We start from the raw sequence: 25,394 nt of genomic DNA, 5'->3' as shown, positions 1-25,394 counted from the left end.
TTTATCAGCTTTCAATGATACGGCGGTGTTGAGTTTTAACATGTTTTCTCTTTGTGTTTTCTGGCCCCTGTGAGTCCTGAATGTCGTTATTCATTACACACTCATGACTTCATGCTATTACATGCATGTAGCGCTGATGTTTTATTCATTACCACTCGCGGATTAGCATAACTGGTAATACCGTAAATGAGCAAATTAGAGGAAATTATGGCTTAGAGAAAAGGATATTGTGCTATCACAAATATTAGGGCTTCCGCAATATTCCAGCATGTGCCTTCTTGCAGAACTCACTAAAATGTGATTGTTTTGTGGACGTACTTAGGACTTTTTAGTTATTATTAGTACTTAGGTATGTATATGGAAGTTTGCGTTATCAACTTTACAAACTGATCATCTTAACAAATCAATTTATCCTTCTGTCTGTGAATCTGATATTTATTGCCAACTACTGCTCATATTGAAGGCTAGCACTGTTGCCTACCGGAGCCGTCCCTACCGGGATCGTCAGTCTATCCATATAAATTGTCAGCCTCAGTTTCAAAACACTGAATTGCAGATTGATTACCAGCAGTCAAAACAGGGCGCCTTAATTGATGGCAATACAACGTTAACGTTCATCTCCACTCATATGGAATCTTTAAAAGCTGTGCGACTACTCATAATAATTTAATATACATCTGAATTTTTGAAATATGATTTATTTTGATCAATTTGAGATTTTCCAAACCACATACAAGAAAAATGAGCTGACGCCGCTATGTAATTTGATACATATTTTCCATTTCCCTTTTGTATTATTGATTCAGAAAGTTAAGGTAGAAGAAAACATCACATATGTGCAGGGAGTAGGCAGGGGTGCAAGCAGTTTAGAAGACGTGACCCCCCCCCCCCCCAAGCATCTTATGAATGTTGCAATTGAAGAAAAGATGAATGCGGCCAAGTACAGAGATATCCTGGAAGAAAACCTCTTGACCTCACACTTGGCCAAAGATTCACTTTCCTACAAGACAATGACCCTAAGCACACAGCTAAAATAACAAAGGAGTGTTTTCAGAATACCTCTGTGACCATTCTTGATTGGCCCAGCTTGAGCCATGACCTAAACCCAATTGAGCATCTCTGGAGAGACCTGCAAATGGCTGTCCACCAACGTTCACCACCCAACCTGACAGAACTGTAGAGGATCTGCATGGAAGAATGGCAGAGGATCCCCAAATCCAAGTGTGAAAATCTTGTTGCATCATTCCCAAGAAGACTCATGGCTGTACTAGCACAAAAGGGTGCTTCTACTCAATACTGAGCATAGGGTCTGAATACTTATGACCATGTGGTATTTCAATTTTTCTTGTTAAAAAAAATTGCAAAAATTTCCACATTTCTGTTTTTTCTGTCAAGATGGGGTGCAGAGTGTACATTAATGAGGGAAAACATGTACTTTATTGAATTTACCAAATGGCTGCAATGAAACAAAGAGTGAACAATTTAAAGGGGTCTGAGTACTTTCCAAACCCACTGTAATAGGTCAGGGGTGGGCAATACATTTTCTCGTGGGTCCACATGAGAGACTGTAACTGTTGTAGAGGGCCAAACATAGGCTGAATTCTGCTCAATATTAATATTAACATATTAATTATAATAATAATTTTATATTAATATTAATTGTATCAATTAATATTGAGCAGAATTAAGTATGTTGACATCACCCTATATGCAGTATGAGCCCACACATAGCCCTTATATACAGATACAGTATGAGCCCCCACACAGACCCCTATATACAATATGAGCTCCTACACAGGCCCCTATATATAGGATGAGGCCTCCCATAGCCCCTACATACAGTAGGAGCCCTTACACTGCACCCTATATACAGTATGAGCTATACAGTTATTGTTTTGCTCCTGGTGGTGGAAAAATCTGTTTTTTCCTATATACTACAGATTACTACCTGGTCTCACATTCCCTAATAGCTCAGTGTGTTATTAGGTTGATTCCCAAGTCAAAGCTCACTGGTTTGAATCAAGGAGCAGCCATGAAGATTTCCCAGGAAAAGAGAAGCAGCATCAAGCTCACCGATAACAGTTTATCGGGCAAGAAAATTGGCAAACTGCATCATGTGTGTAGCATAACAGTCGGAAGAATAGAAAATCAAGTTCATCCATCCCTTCAAAAGCCAAAATGTGGACATCCAGGCAAAATATCAAAGTAAACAAGTAGGTTCACTGCAAGGTCTATCAGTCCTGGCGCGAGAAACCTGGCAATGGAGGTGTCTCATATGCTTCATAATAGTGAGGGTGTATGTTACACAAGTCTGGCATGTTGGCCAAAAAAAGGAGAAGAAGCCTCAACTTCAATATTGTCATAAGAAGCGTCGGCGTTTGCAAAAAAGTACAAAAAGTGGACAATAAAAGATTGGAAACAGGTAATTTGAAGGGAGGAGATGAAAAACAATAGATTAGACTTTTTTTTAGGTGCAAATGGGTCTGGAAGAAACAAGGAAAAAGGGGCTAATGGATCAAGAAATTGAAGAAACTGTCAAGTAGAGTGCAAGAAGCCTGATAATATGGGGTTTTTCACAGCCAAAGCATTGGATACTTGACCAGAATCAATGATATTCTCAATGCTGAGCTATATGTGAGTGTCCTACAAGATGAGTTACTTAATACACTCAAGCACTATTCATATGAAAAGGACGACAACGTGTTTCAGCAGAACAATGACCCGAAGCATACTTCGAGATTGCCAACAAAATAGTTCAAGGACAATGAAGTAGAGGTGCTGAATTGGCCCCCACAGTCCCCAGACCAAATCAACACTTCTGGGTAGAGTTGAAGGAAAACTATTTACATACCGTCAACCAGTCATATATACATTTAGTCAACCAGTATGCATTAACATTGGAAAGATGTAGAAGAGACCTGGGATCAGATTTCGGTCGAGATATGCTTGACTCTGATCATGAGCATGTCCAGAAGGATTCAGGCAGTATGGAAACCCAAAGGTGGATTTACAAAATACTAACAATAATAAAAATTTAGATTTTTAGGAGCAAAAAAGTAACAATGTAGTGACATGAAAAGAATCTGCCTCACTAATCATATGCTAAATAGTTGCATATACAATTTATGTATGAGATAACCACTATAACTGTCTATAACATGAAGTAGTCTCACTTTCAAAGATGTAGGAGATGGTGAGATATTGAAAGATAGATATTCAGCAAAAATGTATTTGTTATAACACCCTAGTGGGAATTGCAAAAATAGCTAGGGGGTGACAAATTACTTGAAAAAACAAGGCCTAAAATATAACTTTTAATGTGTTCATTAAAAAATGACCAATAAGGTCATTAAATAAAACCGTGTAATAAAAACAAAGACACTCACCCAGGCTAACCACCAAGCTCAAATGGGCTAGGGGTAGGTGTCCGGCACACTAATACAGAACTGTCCCAGCAATCCACATATAATTAGGATATAAATACTCCTTTACCACCCACATAAGGATCCGCCTTTCTTGTGTAGTGGTCAGGTTTCTTTGTTTTTATTACACGGTTTTATTTAATGACCTTATTGGTCATTTTTTAATGAACACATTAAAAGTTATATTTTAGGCCTTGTTTTTTCAAGTAATTTGTCACCCTCTAGTTATTTTTGATGGTGAGATATTGAGCCTGAAAATCAAAAGTTCAAAACATTGTTACCTTTTTGCTCGTCATTGTGTTATGTCTTCCCTTCGTTTACATCTGTAAACTCTCGACACACTCCTTGCATACCTTGTGTGGGGGCCAAAGCTTTTTTTGATCATCAGGTTTGATTTTGAAATATAGAAAATAGGCTTGCTTGATTAATGTTCTGCTGGTCGTCCTTTGACTTGGAATGGGGAAATTGCCACAGATATAACAAAACGAATCTTTGCTGTTTAGGCACTTATGACGAGAACTAGCAGAAACAGACATAGTCAGAAAAGAACGAAAATAAGTCTGTAAAGAAAAAAAAATATTCTGCTAACCACTTGTATGCAGACTTTCGGAATATGTTTCTCTATATAGAGAGGCACACAACCTCTCGGCATACTGTCTCACCTGTAACTAAATTGCATAGACTAACCTGCAGCCAAGGTCGTCTTCCATCTCTCCCCACTCGAAGCCTGTTCACTCTTGGTCTATAGGATAGCACTAGTGCTACCCTCGATCCAGCTTTCAGTAATCGCTTTATGATAAGCTCCAAAGAAAAAAACTGATGTGATAGAAGAAGACTAACTGCAGTTTTGAAATCGGCATGCTTCGTTTAGTCTAAATCAGTAGAAAAATTTAACTCGACAAAAATTATGTTCAAAGTTCTTATCCAGAATATTTAATATCTTTTTCTTACAAAGGAAACCTCCTCTGTACCTATAGTAGAGTGAACATTATAACTTCTTGACCTTATTTAATCTTGCAGCAGAAGAACCACATTGACCAACCACTTCCAAACCTCTACCATGGGGACAAGAGTAGGTTTGTCTCTTTGGAACGGTAGACCACTTGGTATTGGTTATGGACCCCATGCACTGCTTTCCAACACAGACTAGAAATTTGTTTTCCTTTGTTTGATTTATTTCTCGTTGCCTTTCTATTTTCTTGTTCAAACCGGTGGGTAGACAATATCGAAGAAGATATAACATCCATATTATCAATCTAATTGCCCAATTCAGATGTATTTGGCAGCATTTAATGTCTTTATTCTGTATATAGAAATCTGTTAAAGGTGTAAGTTTCTCTTCCAGATTCACTGTAGTCTTATTTTAGCATTGGCAGACGACCTATTTAATTCCTTGACATGTTTTCTTATGTCTATATTTTTGTGTTTTATAGATATTAATGAATGCTACATGCAAGGAGTATGCCCTAATGGGGAATGTTTAAACACGATGGGCAGCTTCAGATGTACTTGTAAACTAGGATTTGTTCCAGATCTTACATATTCTTCTTGTGTGGGTAAGTAAAAATACTAGAACATTTAAGCCCAGATACATACCAATGGGAAAAAAAATAAAAAAAATTGTGTCCCTTGGGTTTAGTTCTTCATGACCTTACTCAGTAAGCTTTCCCTCTGTCTATTCTTTATGTCTGATTTTTTTGTATATACTTTTGTGTTTTAGCTTATTTTAGTCTAGGATTTATATTTGACACATTGGCAGCAGAATTTGAGAAACATGCAAATATTTTACCTTGCACATGCTAATTATTAGTAATGGCAGTATAATAATTTTTTCCCCCCAAATATTGAATGAGTACATTGCTCTATATCTGCTGCTTAGTCAATTATTACATTTTGGTTTAATTTTTGTTGTGGTACATGATGACATCTTTTTCCATTTTGACTTGTTTTAGAACATGAATGTCATAAAATGGTTTTACAAATTACAGCTGCTTTTGAAAGTTGGACTTGTAGTGATCAGTTGGTCTTTTAAGAAGGGGTTTTCCAGTTTGGGATATTTGTCCTGTGCCTTCAAAATTGGCATTGTAGGTGCCCAGTAGTCAATAGTAATTTTCTTTCTCTTAAAGGGGACCTGTCACTTGGAAAAATGCTATTAACCTGCATTTATGGGATCAATCTGAAGGTTAATAGCATTCTGAACCCGCCCAGCACCTGTACATTCCTGCTGCTGGGAGCAAATGAACTGTAATCCTCCTGGCAGCATTTAAGCTAAAGTCATGGGGGTGGCACTGGTTTAGTCACCACTGCTCTGTGTAAAGAGAGCAGTGACTGCAACTCTTGCACTTATTGACAGCTTCTTCTAAGGCCGGTTTCACACTTGCGATTGTCTCGCGTGTATCTTGCGCGAGTCTTGTGGTGCATCACCCGTCACGGACTTACACTCTCCTCACAGGAGCGGGTCGGTTGCATAGAGATGCATGCAACCGACCCGCTCCTGTGAGGAGAGTGTGAGTCCGTGACGGGTGATGCACCGCGAGACTTGTGCGAGATACATGCGAGGCAATCGCAAGTGTGACAGCGGCCTAATGCTGAGAGGCAGTCTATCAGTGCCCGGGGTGCGGTTGCAGCTTTCAATAGACAGAGTGCTGACTGAACCCTCTCAAGCACTGCCCCATCACTGAAACCGGAATATTCCTGGCAGTAGTGTCCAATGTACAGACACTAGGCAGGTTCAGAATGCTATATAACCTGCAGATTAACTCCATATCTGCAGGTTAATATCATTTTTTACATGACGGGTTCTCTTTAACACAATGTTAAGCCACCCATGATCATAAACATTTAAAATGACCCCAAAAATCTTGTTTTCTTTAAGGAAAGAAATTTACTGGCAGCAGCATTGTTGTTCCGTGTTAGACACGTGGATAGTGTTAGAAGCTTTCCGGTGTGCAGGTCTGACATAGGAGTAGACCAAATTACAGCCTTCTCTGTTCTCATAATTAAAAGGTCATTAGGTAAATAGGATATTGTGTCCAGGTAGAGACACATTTAGTGGTTGGCGCAGTCGGAGGAGACTATCAGGCTATGGCCCGCGTAGCAGCAGCACTTCTGTCGCGCCTAAGTAACCGCTCTGTGTAACCCTTCCCTTCTTCTCTAATCAAACATGAATTTTCGTTTCTCCTCAAATTAGGTTTAAGGCCCTGTGCGCACGTTGCGGTTTTTGCTGCGGTTTTGCTGCATGAATTGCTGCAGAAAATGTTCATAACCTTTCTGCAGTCATTCCCCAGCAAAACCTATGGTAAGAAAAAATTGGTGTGCGCACACTGCGTTTTTTTCCCCCTTCAGGTTTTGCTGCAGAATTTCTGCAGCAAAAAGAATGTGCATGTCACTTCTTTTCTGCAGGTAACTGCGGTTTTTGCCATAGATAATGGTATAAAACTTCCAGGGCTGTGGAGTCGGTAAGCCAAACCTTCGACTCCGACTCCGACTCCGACTCCTCAAATTCTCTTGCACCGACTCCGACTCCGGCTCCGACTCCGACTCCGGCTCCGACTCCGACTCCTACATATATTGCTTATAGTTAGGTGAAAAATTTATTGTAGTACATGAATATGTGTATGTGAACATCAGACATTTAATAATTTTTATGATACAATAATCAAGATATTTGGATAGAACATAAAATATATTTATTGGAATACAACTTTAGAACACAAAAAACTGTAATAAATTGTAAATATGTAATACACTATGTAATATACAGTAGATTACATATATATCTTGTGTGTGTGTATATACACTGTATATATATATATATTATATATATTACATATTTACAATTTATTAGTTTTTTTGTGTTCTAAAGTTGTATTCCAATAAATATTTTATGTTCTATCCAAATATCTTGATTATTGTATCATAAAAACAATTAAATGTCTGATGTTCACATTGTACTACAATAAATTTTTCACTTAAATATAAGCATTATACTAAATGTTGTTATTTAGTAAAATATTCAGCACATTCTGCATTGCACTCCTGTCCCCAATTTATTATATATTTTAGGAGTCGGAGTCGGTGCATTTTATACCGACTCCGACTCCGACTCCACCAAAATGAGCTCCGACTCCGACTCCGACTCCACGACTCCGACTCCGACTCCACAGCCCTAAACATCAGGGACCAACCCACAGAAAAAACGCCTCAAGACCGCGGCAAACCGCGGCAAAAACGTGGTTGCGGTTTTACCGCATTTTTTGCCGTGGGTGCGGTATTCCGCCAGAGGGTGCGGATTTTAAGTCCATTTTCGAGTGCGCACATAGCCTAAAGGTTTCTGTAGATTATATTTTTATAGGGAAGTATTTAATTAAAATATTCCACATTTATACTGGTGTTCATGAACCTGAGAAATCAACCACTTAGATTCTACACATACTACATTTTCTTTTTACTGTGATTTACTTTAATACGCTCACGTATGCAAGTCCAATGGATTGAGGGTTTTTTCTAATTTACCAGATGTCTAACCCAAAGGCATTATTCTTATTCATATATTATGTGCACTTGACAGTTAGTTCCTTTGCATCTATCAACATATGTATCATGTTGCCTCAACTTCATCTTCATAATTCATATCCTTTTGACGTCAAACTTCTGAATGAAGGGCAAGCTGCTGTGTTATATTCTGATTAATGCGGAATATAATTTCTGTACAATAACATTTTTCTATAATAAATGCTATATCTTTGGTGTCCTACTCTTAAAGGGAATCTGTCACCAGGTTGTTGCTCCTTCATCTGAGACCCTGATTCCAGCAATGTGTCACTTACTGGGCTGCTTGCTTCAGTTGTTTTATCCGCTGAAGATCTACCTCTGAATGCTGAACTCTGTATAACTCTGCCAACACAACTGATTGATAGCTTTCTGTGTACATCGTGCATAGGGAGAAAGTTGCCAACTACATGACTGCAGATTTACTAGGGCATTAGTCATAATTAAAGATGAGTGAACCTATCAAGGTTCGGTTCGCTAGCCGTAAACGAACTGAACTGCTACGTGACCGAACCTTGCACGATGAGCTTCGAAAACACTGATTGACAGTTTGAGTCTCCGCCCACATATAGCCAGCCATAAGCAGATCACTTCCGGGGGAAGAGGGGAGGGATTTTTCAAACTTTTTTTTGTTTGGTGCACACTACATCCGATCATGCTGTTGTTAACCCCAGTGTGCACCGTTCAAACACTGCGAGGGGCTTACACAGGGCTGAGCACCAAGCATACATGAGCGCAGTAATGCTCGCATAAGTTAAGTTCGAACTCTGAACCCTGTTTTTTAGTTGGTGTTCAGTTCGAAAACCAAACCTCAAGTTCACTCATCTCTAATCATATTGTCCTGTTGATAAATTGGTGATTTTATTTTATATTTATTTTAATATATATTTAAATAATATTATATTTTCAGACATATAAAATACATTTAAACATAACAAGTTAAAAAGTGGAAGAACAACAGGTGGCACCACGCTATAAAGCAGGAGATATATTACCACCAGGATAATAAATGAAGGTCCAAAGTTGGGAGAGATATCAGAAAAAATAGTGTATATAATGGTTATAAATATATAATAAACGTGGTAGACAGAGTGCGTTAATCACCTCCTGCAGAATGCAATGCAGGGCCCCAACTTATGTTTTGGCGTGCTTGCATTCCCAACTTTGGACTTTAGTTTATTTGCCACCTGTTGATCTATCACTTTTTAACTTATGTTTAAATATATTTTTTATATCTGAAGAGTTTTCAATAAAGTGTGTACTTTAAATTTTTTATTTTTATATGGCTGTATAGTACTTTTGATAGGAGTTAAGATGGATTTCTGCCATGTTCTTTTTTTGATATATAGGCTTTATATATAATTTATCTTTATGTGTGCCGTTTTTTGCCCACTATATTACTGTATAACTGAATCAAAAGGAGGTTTAGTGCGCTCACTGATCTTCCTATGGATCCTTGCACCAGGGACTGTGTGGCTGGCTTCCACCATGTGAGACAAAATTTACAGTGGTTGCGGAAAGTATTCAAACCCCTTTAAATTTTTCACTCTTTGTTTCATTGCAGCGATTTGGTAAATTCAAAAAAGTTCATTTTTTTCTCATTAATGTACACTCTGCACCCCATCTTGACAGAAAAAAAACAGAAATGTAGAATTTTTTGCAAATTTATTAAATGGCTTTCCACCAGCCAACCTGATGGAACTAGAGAGGATCTGCAAGGAAGAATGGCAGAGGATCCTCAAATCCAGGTGTGAAAAACTTGTTGCATCATTCCCAAGAAGACTCATGGCTGTACTAGCTCAAAAGGGTGCTTCTACGCAATACTGAGCAAAGGGTCTGAATACTTATGACCATGTGATATTTCAGTTTTTCTTGTTTAATAAATTTACAAAAATTACTACATTTCTGTTTTTTTTCTGTCAAAATGGGGTGCAGAGTGTACAATAATGAGAAAAAAATTAACTTTTATGAATTTACCAAATGGCTGCAATAAAACAAAGAGCAAAAAATTTAAAGGGGTCTGAGTACTTTTCGTACCCACTGTAGAAAGAAATAAACCTCTGGTCTGTCTATCATAAAAATTTGTGTCTTTATTGGTTCATATTAGAAAATTTTCAGGTGCATATTTCGGACAACAGTCCCACCTGATGCTTTTCGGACTACGTCCTTTCTCAAAGACAATTTTTATGAAAGACGGACCATGGCATGTTTCTTTTCAATATTGCTATATCATTGTGGCTAATGTACATATATTGTTTCCTGAAACAACAGGAAGTTAGAGTCTAAAAGATCCCCAATGGCTAGTGTGAAATCTGCAAGATTGATATGTTTTTTATTTTTAATTCAGATTGTGATATGGTAGAAAAAAAAATTGTCAATCATGTTAAAATAACAATTTAACACAAAATTCTGCTTTGAACAATAAGTCATTTTCTGACGAGAACTTATCTTTAAAGATATCATTGGACATAGTATAAACAATAATTTTATTCTATTTTTCCTGGATGTTTGTTGCATTCAGAACACTGAAAACCTTGTACAATAGAAATATGATTTTAATACAGAGGGTTGTCTTAATTATTTCTTAACTGAGCAGTTTTACTTATATGTGTTTTGTATATAGTGCACTATACTTTGACATACTTTATAGCTAAAGTCTAAGAACTGAGCAGGACACAGCTGGAAACCCGGCTAAATTCAGTTAGTGTATGGGTGGCATTCTCCAGCCGTGTTAGGTATTATTTGCATCTCATAAATATCACATATCTAAAACTAACAGTGCGTGTAGTCATTTTTAGCCTTTAATATTGGCTTGCTAAGTAGTTTCTGTATAACCAGATACAATAACAAAGCAACATGGCGCTAGGTTCATCCCTAGAGAAACTGGATTTTACTTTCTTTACATAGCTCAATATTGGTGACACACAGCAGCCTACTAAACTAAGGAGGGTTTTCCTGGAAGAGTGGCACATGATTAATGGTGTGAGGAGAAGTTATTTAGGTGGGTTATATCTCCAACATAAAAGACATCTGTTATGCTCAAATTAATCCTGCGCTGAAACTAGACAAAGGTCACATAATTAGTGGTCTGTAGTAGGCATAGAACAGGAGACAGCACTCTAGGGCTCAAGGATGTTTTGTTGCTTTGGTTTATTGCAAATCATTTCATCATATAGTTCTAAGATTTAGGGGAAATATATGCCTGAGAGATATACAGGCTTCTACGATGCAATGGATGACATTATTTAGGCAAGCAAAGGATTCGGAAAAATATAGGAAAGTGGAATGAAGAACAGTAGCTTTGTTAAATTTTGCTTAAATGGGTTATCTGTCCAAAGGGTTTTACACTTCTAGAATATTGATGATCTATCCTACAGATCATGAATATCAGATCAACACCTGTTACTCACACTGACGCCTTGAAGCCGGAGACGATAGAGTATGGCGTAGGACATCATACTGTTTTGTGGTTGCTCTCGGTACTGCCGATCAGCTCCGATTCATTGAGTACAGTGCCAGGCGTTCTCTGGCAGTCCCACAGAGTCAATGGAGAATGCATATCACCACTCAATTCAAACGGGGACAAAAGAGGCTTGTTCTGGCAATCAGAGGGGTCTCAGTGGTTGGACCACCATTGATTTAGAACTATGAAGATACGTGGCACTCTTAAAAAAGGTTGGTGCACAAGTAGGGTTCAACTCCAAAATATAATAATAGAAACTTGTCACTCCAGACAAATGTGGAACTAAATATGTTAACCAAAAAAGAATACCTTGATCCATATTAGATATACATTTGGTTTAGATCAAAGTCACCAAAGCAGAAACCAATATTTACAAACTGACTCTATTGGTACATCCATTAAACTATTAAATAAAGGCTAAATGCCAAATAATTTTACAAATGTAAAAATATTTTTATTTCACAATGCGAATCAGAAACACACAGATAGTGCAAAATAGTGAAAATTTAAAATCAATACACACAACAAAAACAGGGCAGCTGTGTGTGTCAGGATTATATTCAGCGCCAAAATACCGGCTCCATGATATTATATATTCTGAGATATCACAGGCGGTAGGAGATGGTGCGCACAAGAGTTATATAAATAGCTGTGTGAGTAGAAAGATGTGTACCAAATCCAACCACCAGGGGTCTCTCAAGATTGGGTCACAAAATTGAATGCAGGATAATACAATGAGACAATCAATTACAACAGTGAAACTGCGACAGATATAAATAGTACAATTCCAAAAAGTGGGATTTCTATGTATAAATTAGTCGTACTGCTATGGCATTCACAACATCATAAATTCCCACAACAAAACAGTGTGTAAACAGATTGTGATATAAATTACCCATATAGGGAACCACACCTATATCAATGCAGATGGAATACAAATGCAGCAGTTGCTAATAGTCCTGTGATAATCCACAGTCTTACAATTACATAAGGATACCAGCATATATTGCACACAGAGCAATGAGGAGATCAGATTAAGACCTGTATTGCTATATGCTGCACCATGTCCCTTGAGCAGTGTGCACACCGCTATAAACGGAATACATGCACATCACCAGCAGTAAATAAAAGGACATGACGCTGCACTTTAAAAGCAAAAAATGCTCCAGATGGAAGTAAACCGACCCACCAGTGATGGCCTGACTAAACACGCTGCCCTGCACCTCAACACGTGTTTCGCTGCCGCTTCATCGGGAGGTGCAGGGAGTGTGTTGCTGGCGGTTTAAATCCCTCAGTGTGGGGCTCACCTGCCAATGACGGTGCACGTCAGAACACTGAGGCCCATCCCACTCAACACATAGGCGTCAGGAAATCCCCAGCATGCACAGGTGCAGCACAGAGATCCCATTAGACGCCAGGTGTCGGGGGGAGGAGCATCAGCGAGCCGACGTGCGCAAAGGCAGGAAGCCTGAAATCCCATTACATAGTGGGGCAAAGTGTGGGCAAAAATGTAGATAGTGGTAAATAGACATAATATAGAACACCACCATTTATAGCCTAGTGGTAAAGGTGTTTATTCAAAGGGATCAGGGAGGACTTCCTTGTTCATCCACTGGGGACCGCCAGATCTAAAATTAAAACATATAAAATAAATGTCATGTGGAACTAAGATGAGTTTATTTCACTAATGGATCCCGCTTAAACAAACTGACGTTTCGGCCAAAAGGCCTTCATCAGAAAGGATTGCATATGCAGAAAAATATGACGTCAGGGCTGAGGATATGTAGACCAAAGCTGCTAGTGGAAAGAGCTCATTGACTTAGAAGTTATCACTTATTCCGTGGATTTATAGTTAATTAAACAATGCTGGAAAGAGAAATTAGCGCAAATAGAGTCTTACCCAAATAAAATGTTAACCAGAAATTATCTGGGAAAGGCTCAACCACTAGAAATAGCATCAAACGACTGCATACCATAACAACTACGAAATAAAGGGTAATTTATCCGCGAAGAAGTTACCCTTTTCTTTTCCAAGTTGTTCTGGATTTATAGTTCTTATTTTCCTTTTTCTGAGCCTCTCTCACCTGATTTACAACCCCGGAGTTCAGCTTAACGGTCACATGGTCATAAATAACCTGAGAAATGCTCTGAAGAAGGTAAACTAATGCTACATTCATCTGGAATTGGATAATTTTTGTCTCAGGCCTTATTCTCCCTAGTTGCATCCATGTGGCATTTTTTGTCATCATTATTTTTTTTTCACTGAAAAAATACGGTATGTTTATTCACAAGTCAATAAAAAGACCCCTGGAAGGTATTTTGTTTAATTCAAATTGTATTCAGATTGATCACTAAGAGAGATCTGTGAGACACCAAGGCAAAACGGAAGCAAATTGTAAAGCATTCTGATTTGCATTCTTGTGTCACAGATCCGCATTGACTTTTATTGTTGAGTCTGATGGGCAGATACGATTTGAATAGGATGTGTGATGTAGCATAAGTGTTATAAATGCTCCTGTCGGTACAGCTCCCTGTTTATTAGTTAACTCATTCTCCAGCTAACAATGGATAGTAGGGGTAACATCCACACTGCAGTGAGAAAGGACGAGAGCGAATCCTAGAAAGTTATAGTATTCAACGCGTTTCAGAGTGCAAACTACTTTATCAGGACAATCACAAAAAATCTCTAAATAAAATTGTCCAAAACACGTTGAATTAAATGACTAGGATTCACTCTCATCTTTTCTCACGGCAGCACCCCATCACGCTATTCAAGTGATTGTATCTTACACATCCGCACTAGGTGAGCAATTCCATTTTGTTTCACCACAATCATAACACAGTTAAGACGCTATTGTGCATTGTCTTATCTATATTTTCTTTCTACAGCTACTGATAGACAGTGCAACACAGATGCCATAAAAGTGCAAAATGTTTGGGTCAAGATAATATTATGTTGCTGAAGTCTAGCACCCACAATAATAAGCTGTACCTCAATTGCCACTGCACTAGGAATGGGCCAGGTACAATTCTGGGATTGTTACATCTAATGGATGTGACAATACTGAGTGGCTGCAGGCTGCTATTTTTAGGCTTCAGGGGCCCGATAAGCATGGACCTCCCCAGCTTGAGAATATCAGTTCACAGCTGTCAGTTTTATCATGGCTGGGTATCAATGCGGTTCCTCTTATTTTGATACACAGCCATGATAAGCACAGCCTTTAGCCGTATGCTTTATCTGTGCTGGGTATCATAATTTGGTGGGATCCTATGCGAATATTTTAAATTTATTTTTACAGCAATAGAGACACATGCACAGCGCCTCTGATTTGTTGCAGTCAGACATGCAGTCTCACAGGGTTGGGGAGCGTCTGACTGCGACCAATCAGAGATGTGGGGACTGCCAGTGGACAGGGGAAGCAGTGACTATATATGAAGGATAATGAGTGGCCCTGGAAGTAGCATTGGAGTCACACGGAGACTCGAAAGCATAACTTGCCTGCTCCAACCCCCTTATCCCTTCTACCACCATTTTATAGTGCCGGATTCTGGCCCCCATAGACTTAATTCCAGGCCCGAACCGTTTTTTTAACCTGGCTGGAACCAGATCCACCCATCACTAGTTGTAACCAGATCCGTTGAATGTACGGTGTGGAGAGCAGAGCACACACTGTTTACCGGCTGGTTACTGCAGATTAGCTCTTATTCTTTTGAAAGTCTCGTACATAAATTATTTTAATATAAACCAAACATTTTTTTTTGCAATTGTACTAATATTTAATAAATACATTTTTCACTATTTATCATTGTACATACTGGAATGCTATAATATAGTGTTTCTTGAGGACTTTAGAGATGATTTAATGATGACACACCAAACACAAAAAAGTAGAAAAACAAAGTATATTTACCCTTTCAACATAGTAAATCTTTATCCAGGCATATTTTATAGGTATACTAAAACCATATGTTTATTTAGTCTTTTTTCGTTTCCACAAGTAGTTGGATCAGACTGATGCCTTTTACAATGTAATAAGGCCAGACAGGCTTCAGCCACACTTTTCTGTTTCATGATGTGAGACGGGCACTTTGCCCTTGCCCGTTCTCTTGTAGCCCTATGCCAAGCTGATCACTCACTGGCCATGAGCAGGATTACGTGCTGTAGATTCTCTTGGCTTTCCTTCACAATAATTTAAATAGTTTCCTGAGAAATTAAATGATCTGGCAGAAGAGAAGTAAGGTAAAATATTACCACTTAATAAGCAGCTGATATCATGCCAATAAACAAGTAGAGAGAACTATGTCATTTATTTTCTTATCTACACATAAATGATTATGACATAGAAGACATTCCTTATGAAAATTGGCCTTAGTCCACCTAGTAGAAACTTGCACTGACTAGCATGACAACCAACCAATTTGGACTTTTTACCGCATTTATAACTCTTATATTTATAATTTGTATACCTGGATATCATCCCTGGTATTTTCCAATTCGGAAACAAATATTCATCTAATTACACTGACACATTATATACCATTTGGAAACTACGAGTAAGATGGTTTATTAACTGGCAAAAATTCGCTAACTAGTCAAAAGGGATTTTCTTACCTGGGAAACCACTCTGGAGTGGGGTGTGGGGTTGTGGTATGTCCTCTGTGGTTTATCCATTATATTGACTTGATGATTTCACATCTTCATACTGTATTTGTTATCATTTTTAGTATCCTGCAATATATTTTTTTCTACTATAGCTGCTATTTAGATTTTCCAGCATTACTCTATTTATAAAAAGCCATCAACCATTCCTATTTTGTCATATGCTCTGTTGTTGAACAGATATTTTCCAGCATTTTATTGTTGATAAAAAGCTATATGCCGTACTATTCTTATAAAATCTTATGCGGTGTCAATGGACAAATGCAGTCATGGCTGAAAATGTTGGGACCCTCGAGATTGCTGGGACCCTTGAAATTGTTTCAGAAAATGAAGTAATTGTTGTGATGCTAATTCAAACTTACCTGTGGCAAGTAACAGGTGTGGGCAATATAAAAATCACACCTGAAACCATGTAAAAAGGGAAGAAGCTGATTAAATATTTCAATTGTGTGTCTGTATGTGCCGCACTGGGCATGGAGAACACAAAGAGAAGAGAACTGTCTGAGGACTTGATAACCAAAATTGTTGAAAAATATTAACAATCTTAAGTTTACAAGTCCATCTCCAGAGATCTTGATATTCCTTTGTCATCGGTGTGCAACATAATCAAGAAGTTAACAACCCATGCCACTGTAGCTAATCCCCATGGATGTGGACGGCAGGGAAAAAATGATGAAAGGTTGCAAAGCAGGATAGTCCAGATTGTGGATAAGCAGCCGCAATGAACCTTCAAAGAAATTCAAGCTGTCCTTTCAGGCTGAGGGTGCATCAGTGTCAGCATAAACTATCCATCAATATTTAAATGAAATGAAATGCTATGGCAGGAGACCCAGGAGGAATCCATTGCTGACACAGAGACATAACAAAGCTACACAGCAATTTGCCAAAATGTACATGAGTAAACCAAAATCCTTCTGGGAAAGCAGAATAGACCATGATAGAGCTTTTTGGTAAAGCACATAATTCTACTGTTTACTGAAAACAGAATGGGGTCTACAAAAAGAGAACACAGTACCTATAGCTAAATTGTGGAGGCTCAAAGATGTTTTGGGGTTCTTTTGTTGCACCTGGCACTGTGGGCCTTGACTGTGTACAAGACATCAAGAAATCTGAAGATTGCCAAAAGATTTTGGTTTGCAATATAGAGTGTGAGATAGCTAGGTTTGCGTCTTAGGTCATGGGTCTTCCATAAGGACAATGACAACAAACATACTTCAAGAAGCACCCAGAATTGGATGGAAACAAAGGGCTATAGAGTAGGGTTCTGAAGTGGAAGCAATGAGTCCAGATCTAAATTCCACTGAACACCTGAGATCTTAAAGTTGCTGTTGGGAGAAGGCGCCATCATATATGAGAGACCTGAGGCAGTTTGCAAAAGAAGAGTGGTCTGATATTCCAGTTGAGAGGTGCAAGATAGATATTGACGGTTATAGAAAGTGATTGATTGCAGTTATTTATTTCAAAGGGTGTACAACCAATTATTAAGTTGAAGATGCCAACAGTGTTGTCCTGCCCATTTTTGGATTATTGCACAAAATTATGTCCAATTTGCTTTTTTACCATTTTCTTTGTTTTTTTTTTGTTTGTTTGTGTTGTTTCAATATACACAATTGAAATAAACCTTGTCATGTATAATTGCAATAATTTTCTGGGAAAAATATTTCATTCTCTGGAACAATTTTATGGATGCCAACTCTTTTGGCCATCAATGTTTAGTTATTTTATATATATATATATATATATATATATATATATATATAAAATAACTAAACATTGATGGCCAAAAGAGTTGGCATCCATAAAATTGTTATATATATGACACTGGACATTTACATTTGTTACAGGTTATTTGATATACCGGTAAATTATAGATGTGTTTGCTGTTTACTCTAGCTGGTGGTGTGGATATCTGACAGTGTATCTCCATTTTTCCACTTGTTGGGACATATCCCTCACTCTCTCATGTCGTTTTTGTGGTTTAACATGTCTTTGTCTCATGTTGTTTTTATCTGTTTGAATATACTCTAATATTATGGTTTATGTATAATCTATTGCCTCTATTTAAATAAACTTTTTTGGTTCCACATATGACTTTAAGCCCGCTACACACGCTTCAATATATCTCACAATCCGTCGTTGGGGTCAAGTTGTAAGTGACGCACATCCGGCATCGTTTGTGAGGTATCTGCGTGTGACAGCTACATGCGATCAGGATTGAACGCAAAACCGTTGATCGCAAACACATCGTGTCATTCTCTAGAATTGAGCGTTTTGTTGCACGAACCTAGTCAATTGTAACGTGTGACATCCCTCATACGATTTTGTTGTCTGATGCTATGTGCGCAGGTGTGCGCTCTGCACCGCAGCTTAAAAAAGGTCTGCTTCAGAGCGCAGCTGAAAAGCTGCGTTCTGAAGCGCCTCACAATGTCTGTCATGCACTAATCTCTGTCAGTCCGTCACTATCTCTGTCCCTCACTTTCTGTCCATGTCAGTCTATCCCCCTCTCTCATATACTCACCAATCCCCGATCCCCGGCGCTGCACGGCATTCACACTGCTCCGGCGGCTTTTACTGTTTTGAAAAAGCCGGCCGCCCATTAAACAATTTCGTATTCCCTGCTTTCCCCGCCCACCAGCGCCTATGATTGGTTACAGTGAGACACGCCCCCACTCTGAGTGACAGGTGTCACACTGCACCCAATCACAGCAGCCGGTGGGCGTGTCTATACTGTGTAGTGAAATAAATAATTAAATAATTAAAAAAAACGGCGTGCGGTTCCCCCCATTTTTAAAACCAGCCAGATAAAGCCATACGGCTGAAGGCTGGTATTCTCAGGATGGGGAGCTCCACGTTATGGGGAGCCCCCCACCCTAACAATATCAGCCAACAGCCGCCCAGAATTGCCGCATACATTATATGCGACAGTTCTGGGACTGTACCCGGCTCTTCCCGATTTGCCCTGGTGCGTTGGCAAATCGGGGTAATAAGGAGTTATTGGCAGCCCATAGCTGCCAATAAGTCCTAGATTAATCATGTCAGGCGTCTATGAGACACCCTCCATGATTAATCTGTAAGTTACAGTAAATAAACACACACACCAGAAAAAATCCTTTATTAGAAATAAAAACACACACATATACCCTGGTTCACCACTTTAATCAGCCCCAAAAAGCCCTCCTTGTCCGGCGTAATCCAGGATGATCCAGCGTCGTTTCCACCGCAGCTGCATGGAGGTGACCGGAGCCGCAGCAGACACAGCCGCTCCGGTCACCTCCACACAGCAAATGAACACAGCCGCGCGATCAGCTGCTGTCACTGAGGTTACCCGCGGCCACCGGTGGATGCAGCGGTGGCCGCGGGTAACCTCAGTGACAGCAGCTGATCGCGCGGCTGTGTTCATTTGCTGTGTGGAGGTGACCGGAGCGGCTGTGTGTGCTGCGGCTCCGGTCACCTCCATGCAGCTGCGGTGGAAGCGACGCTGGATCATCCTGGATTACGCCGGACAAGGAGGGCTTTTTGGGGCTGATTAAAGTGGTGAACCAGGGTATATGTGTGTGTTTTTATTTCTAATAAAGGATTTTTTCTGGTGTGTGTGTTTATTTACTGTAACTTACAGATTAATCATGGAGGGTGTCTCATAGACGCCTGACATGATTAATCTAGGACTTATTGGCAGCTATGGGCTGCCAATAACTCCTTATTACCCCGATTTGCCAACGCACCAGGGCAAATCGGGAAGAGCCGGGTACAGTCCCAGAACTGTCGCATATAATGTATGCGGCAATTCTGGGCGGCTGTTGGCTGATATTGTTAGGGTGGGGGGCTCCCCATAACGTGGAGCTCCCCATCCTGAGAATACCAGCCTTCAGCCGTATGGCTTTATCTGGCTGGTTTTAAAAATGGGGGGAACCGCACGCCGTTTTTTTTAATTATTTAATTATTTATTTCACTACACAGTATAGACACGCCCACCGGCTGCTGTGATTGGGTGCAGTGTGACACCTGTCACTCAGAGTGGGGGCGTGTCTCACTGTAACCAATCATAGGCGCTGGTGGGCGGGGAAAGCAGGGAATACGAAATTGTTTAATGGGCGGCCGGCTTTTTCAAAACAGTAAAAGCCGCCGGAGCAGTGAGAAAGCCGTGCAGCGCCGGGGATCGGGGATTGGTGAGTATGAGAGAGGGCTGCTAACTTCAGTTACTCAGGAGATTAGCGGTCACCGGTGAGTCTTCACTGGTGACCGCTAATCAGGGCGCGACACAGACAGAGCCGCAGCATGACAATGAAGTCGGGTGAAGTTCACCCGAGTTCATTCTGACAGTGCGGCTCTGTCTGTGTCTGCTGTCATCTGCCATTCAGCTCTGCTACATGGCTGTCTGTGTCTGCTGTTAGCGGCCATGTAGCAGAGCTGAATGGCAGATGACATAGTAAAAACGCATCCCTACACATTACACACGCTTGGCAAGTCAATAAATAAAAAAAAAAAAAAGGTGCTCAATGCATACGTCACAGAACACATGATCTAAAGGATCGCACACAAAATTGACCAATTTAACATAGACTACTAACGCTCGTGTGACAGCAAATGAACGACCAACGTGAAATCTCATAGATCCCGTATGCAACCTGGGCGTGTCACATCGCAAATGCGATTGTACAACTAATTGCAACGTGTAAAGTGGGCTTTAGTCTAATACATTTGATGGTCTTGTCCTAAGTCATTATTACATTCAGTGGTTCAATTCCTTCACCCTTTATTGGATACATGAAGTCAGATACTCCCAAGATCATTTAGTTAATGTCTTTTTTTTTAATTTTTTGTCCACCCCAAGCTGACACAGCTTCATTAGATGCACGGGGTGGATGGAGCACACCACTGTCTGATATTTGAAAATTGTATAAACTAGGATCTGGCTGTACATTTTCTGTTAATATAGGATAAAGTTTTAAAAATGGAGAATTTGTGTTTGATTTTAGGTTTGAAAACTGATCTCTTCATTTTATTTTTGTGTATTAGTGAAAATTCTTTTCCTTTCCTCAGCTGAAAATTTTTTAATGACTGAGGAGAAAGGTCCATGCTACCGTCTAGTCAGTGCTGGGAAGCAATGCATGCATCCACTGTCTGTACAGCTGACGAGACAGCTCTGCTGCTGCAGTGTAGGCAAAGCCTGGGGACCCAGCTGCGAAAAGTGTCCTGTACTTGGAACGCGTGAGTATAATTGAATATTTCTAATATAGGAGTACAGTCATTTTATAAGTTACACCGTGTTCTTATTGACAGTTTCTAGAGCAGTGGTCCACAAACTGTAGCAATTTCAGCAAAGTATGTTAGTAGTTGTAATTTTCCAACAGCCAAAGATCCAAAGGATGGAGACACTTAGGCTATGGGGGATAATAATGCAAAATTACTTGACTGCCTATCCTAGAAACAATATTTTAGGTGCTAACTTACTGTTCGTTGGTGGTCCAACCAGTGGGATCCTCAGAAAAGGGCTGTGGGACAGGACTCTGTAGACATCCACCATGAGTAAAGTTGAGGTGCGTATACTAAACCTTTGATCCATTCATTGCCTATGAGACTGCCGGAAATAGTTGAAAGTTGTGCTTGGCTTTCCTTAGCGGCACCATAGAAAATATTTGGAGCAGAGATCCTGTTCGCACAACGCCGCTCCACTCAAGATGAGGCTATACAGATGCCTTTTCATGGGATCCAGGGCCTTGCTCTTAAGGCCACTTTACACACAGTGACATTGCTAGCGATGTCGCTGGTGAAAGCACCCGCCCCTGTCGGTTGTGCGTCACGGGCAAATCGCTGACCGTGGCGCACAACATCGTTAGTCCCCGTCACACGTACTTACCTGTCTAGTGACGTCGCTGTGGCCGGTGAACCACCTCCTTTCTAAGGGGGAGGTTCGTGCAGCGTCACTAAGCAGCCGCCCAATAGAAGGGGAGGGGCGGAGATGAGCGGCCGGAACATCCCACCCACCTCCTTCCTTCCTCATTGCCGGCGGCCGCAGGCACGATGTTCCTCGTTCCTGCGGTGTCACACATAGCGATGTATGCTGCCGCAGGAACGACAAACAACCTGCGTCATGCAACAGCAACGATATTTGAGATTAGAACGATGTGTCAACGATCAATGATATGGTGAGTAATTTTGAACGTTAGCGGTCGTTCGTGCGTTTCAAAGGCAACGACGTCACTAACAAGGACGGATGTGCGTCACGAATTCCGTGACCCCAACGACATCTCGTTAGCGATGTCGTTGCGTGTCAAGCCCCCTTTAGGATCACTGGGGGTCCCAATTATTAGTCCATTATCTCCTATTATTTGGAGATAAGTTACTATCTTGCAAATTAATCTTAAATCAGTCAACTTTTATTTAATGTTGTCTCTGTAACTACAAGGTATACTGAATATCATGACATATTAGGGTCCACGTTTTTGAGATTATGACTCTTGAGTGACATTTTGTTGGCCACCTGGATAGAAATGAAGGTTCCCAAGTTCTGTTCTTTAGTATTTGATAGAACTAAATGCTGTAAGTTGCTCCCTATAGCAGATTACAAACTGTCATTTGGTTACTGACAAAGCCGCCAACATGAAAATAGCAATGTCTCCTTATGACTGGTGTAGTATTACATGCACGCTGCTACTGAGTTCTTTTTAGTAGTTGACTTGTCAGTTCCTATACATTTTATAATATTACCAAGGACCGCCATACATAGTTGTGTCATACGTGGTTAATGTTAAGTAATGGCTACTGTTGACCTATAGACATATACTGTGTATTCAGCAATGAAATGTGTATCATGTTTTCTTATTAGATGTAGCTTATAATAAGGACAGTCAGTATGAATAAGTTATGTAGGACCATTATGATTTCCACTCCCATAGTTACCTCCAGATATCTTACAGTCAAAGGGTTTGGATTTCATTTTCTGCAATTTAAATAAAAGTTTAATTGCCTGGAAGGTCAAAATGTAAAGAACTCAATTACTAAAAGGCAATTACGATGTCAAAATTTCAAGTGTACAGCACTGCAGAAAATCAAATGTGACCGCCGTGTAGAATGGTATATGTCATGAAGAAGACTTATCCAATAATTTAAAGAAAAGGTTGTAGTGCCAGAATCAGAAGTGTACAATAGGACGGAAAAGCAAATGTGAATACCGTGTATTTCATATAGAGTGGGCTACTGCAGGGGCCTTATGTCCAGTCCACCACTTTATTTAATAAATACCACTATCTTTTGAAATTCAAGAATATTAGCAACTTGGCTGCCCATCATTTGTGTCCGATATTGCAACCCAGATGTATTATTTCAATAAATGGTGTTTTGCTGTAATATCACACACAATCTGTGGTGCCCTGGTGTAGAGCTGCTGTTTCTCTAATGAAATAAAAAATCAATTTGCATGTTCTAGTCCACTGGCCTCGTCAGTGGTCATTGGCCACTGAATTTGTAAGACGGCTGCCTCTTACTTAACTGCATTTGTGGCTCTTCTTTTGAATAGCCAACCTGGTGCAAAGTCACATGTGTCTCGCTGCAATGATGACATCACGCGAGGCCGGGTAAGAGACAGTCCTCTTACTTTCTTCCAGCAGCCACAGACCACTTTCGGGGCTGATGATCTGGAGCGTGCAAATCTATTCTCACCAACTTTGCTGGATGATCCTTTATGTTTAGCCCAGGGGTGGGGAACCTTTTTACTGCCGGGGGCCATTTGGAATTTCCTACTAACCTTTGGGGGCCGCACAACATTATCAACTTGAAAAATTTGGTCAAACGATTAATTAACTCACCCTTACTCTGGAGGCAGGAGCTGCTTCTGTTTGGTGTGACTGTGTGTTCGGTGATATTGATCATCTTGTTTCTCACAGCTGCTTTTCCAGGTTTGTCTCGGTCTGGAGATGCTGGGGGCATATAGATCACAGGAGGGGCTGGGGCATATACATCACAGGAGGGGCTGGAGTGCATAAATTACAGGAGACACTGGGAGTACACATCACAGGAGGGGCTGGGGCATATGCATCACAGGAGGGGGCTGGGGCATATACATCAGTAGGGGGGCATGGACAGCCTTGGCTGTGGCACAGACAGCACTAGGTGGCTGCACGGACTGCACTAGGTGGCTGCACGGACTACACTAGGTGGCAGCACGGACTACACTAGGTGGCAGCACGGACTGCACTAGGTGGCAGCACGGACTGCACTAGGTGGCAGCACGGACTGCACTAGGTGGCAGCACAGACAGCACTAGGTGGCAGCACAGACAGCACTAGGTGGCATCACTAGGGAGACACAGAGAAGTCTGGGGGAGCATAGACATCAACAGGAGGGCACAGACTGGGGGGCAGAGAAAGCAGTGGGAGGGTACAGACAGCAGTAGCAAGTTCAGAGCACTGGGGGGTACATAGTACTGAGGGGTGGCACACAGCACTGGGGAGCACGGACAGCATAAGGGGGCACAGACAGCACTAGGTGGCTGCACGGACTGCACTAGGTGGCTGCACAGACTGCACTAGGTGGCTGCACGGACTGCACTAGGTGGCTGCACGGACTGCACTAGGTGGCTGCACGGACTGCACTAGGTGGCAGCACAGACTGCACTAGGTGGCAGCACGGACTGCACTAGGTGGCAGCACTAGGGAGACACAGAGAAGTCTGGGGGAGCATAGACATCAACAGGAGGGCACAGACTGGGGGGCATAGAAAGCAGTGGGAGGGTACAGACAGCAGTAGCAAGTTCAGAGCACTGGGGGGGTACATAGTACTGAGGGGTGGCACACAGCACTGGGGAGCACGAACAGCATAAGGGGGCACAGACAGCACTGACCGTGGCATGGACAGCACTGGTGGCAGCATGGACAGCATTAGGTGGTGTTGACAGCACTGGGGGGGCATAGACATCACCCAAGGGGTACAGACATTACTAGGGGAACACACACAGTACTAAGGGGTAAACACTGTACTAGGGGTGTACTCAACATTAGGGGGTACACACTGCAGTAGGGGGTACACACTGCATTAGGGGGTACACACTGCATTAGGGGGTACACACAGCATTAGGGGGTACACACAGCATTAGGGAGTACACACAGCATTAGGGGGGGTACACAGCATTAGGGGGGTACACAGCACTGGGGGGTACACACAGCATTAGGGGGATACACAGCATTAAGGGGTACACAGCACGAGGGGGTACACAGCACTGGGGGGTACACACAGCACGAGGGAGTACACAGCACTTAGCGGGGGGGGGTAGCGATGGGTTGCGTACTCACAGTGAGGGGGA

General features: G+C 40.9%; 1 protein-coding gene across 4 annotated transcripts in view; it reads left to right on the top strand.

The window, feature by feature from the left end:
- Positions 1 to 25,394, top strand: part of LTBP1 (latent transforming growth factor beta binding protein 1) — a 528,942-nt gene that overhangs the window by 380,691 nt on the left and 122,857 nt on the right. For all 4 annotated transcript variants that reach the window (XM_075339498.1, XM_075339499.1, XM_075339500.1 and 1 more), the window contains 2 exons: positions 4,856 to 4,978; positions 21,137 to 21,304. In XM_075339498.1, the coding sequence (XP_075195613.1) occupies positions 4,856 to 4,978; positions 21,137 to 21,304 (291 nt within the window). The remainder of the gene's footprint in view (positions 1 to 4,855; positions 4,979 to 21,136; positions 21,305 to 25,394) is intronic.

The sequence above is a fragment of the Anomaloglossus baeobatrachus genome, chromosome 3 (genome assembly GCF_048569485.1).
Source record: "Anomaloglossus baeobatrachus isolate aAnoBae1 chromosome 3, aAnoBae1.hap1, whole genome shotgun sequence".
NCBI lineage: Eukaryota > Metazoa > Chordata > Amphibia > Anura > Aromobatidae > Anomaloglossus > Anomaloglossus baeobatrachus.
The sequence above is the reverse complement of the archived record's forward strand: the minus strand, read 5'-3'. Positions and strand labels throughout refer to the sequence as shown.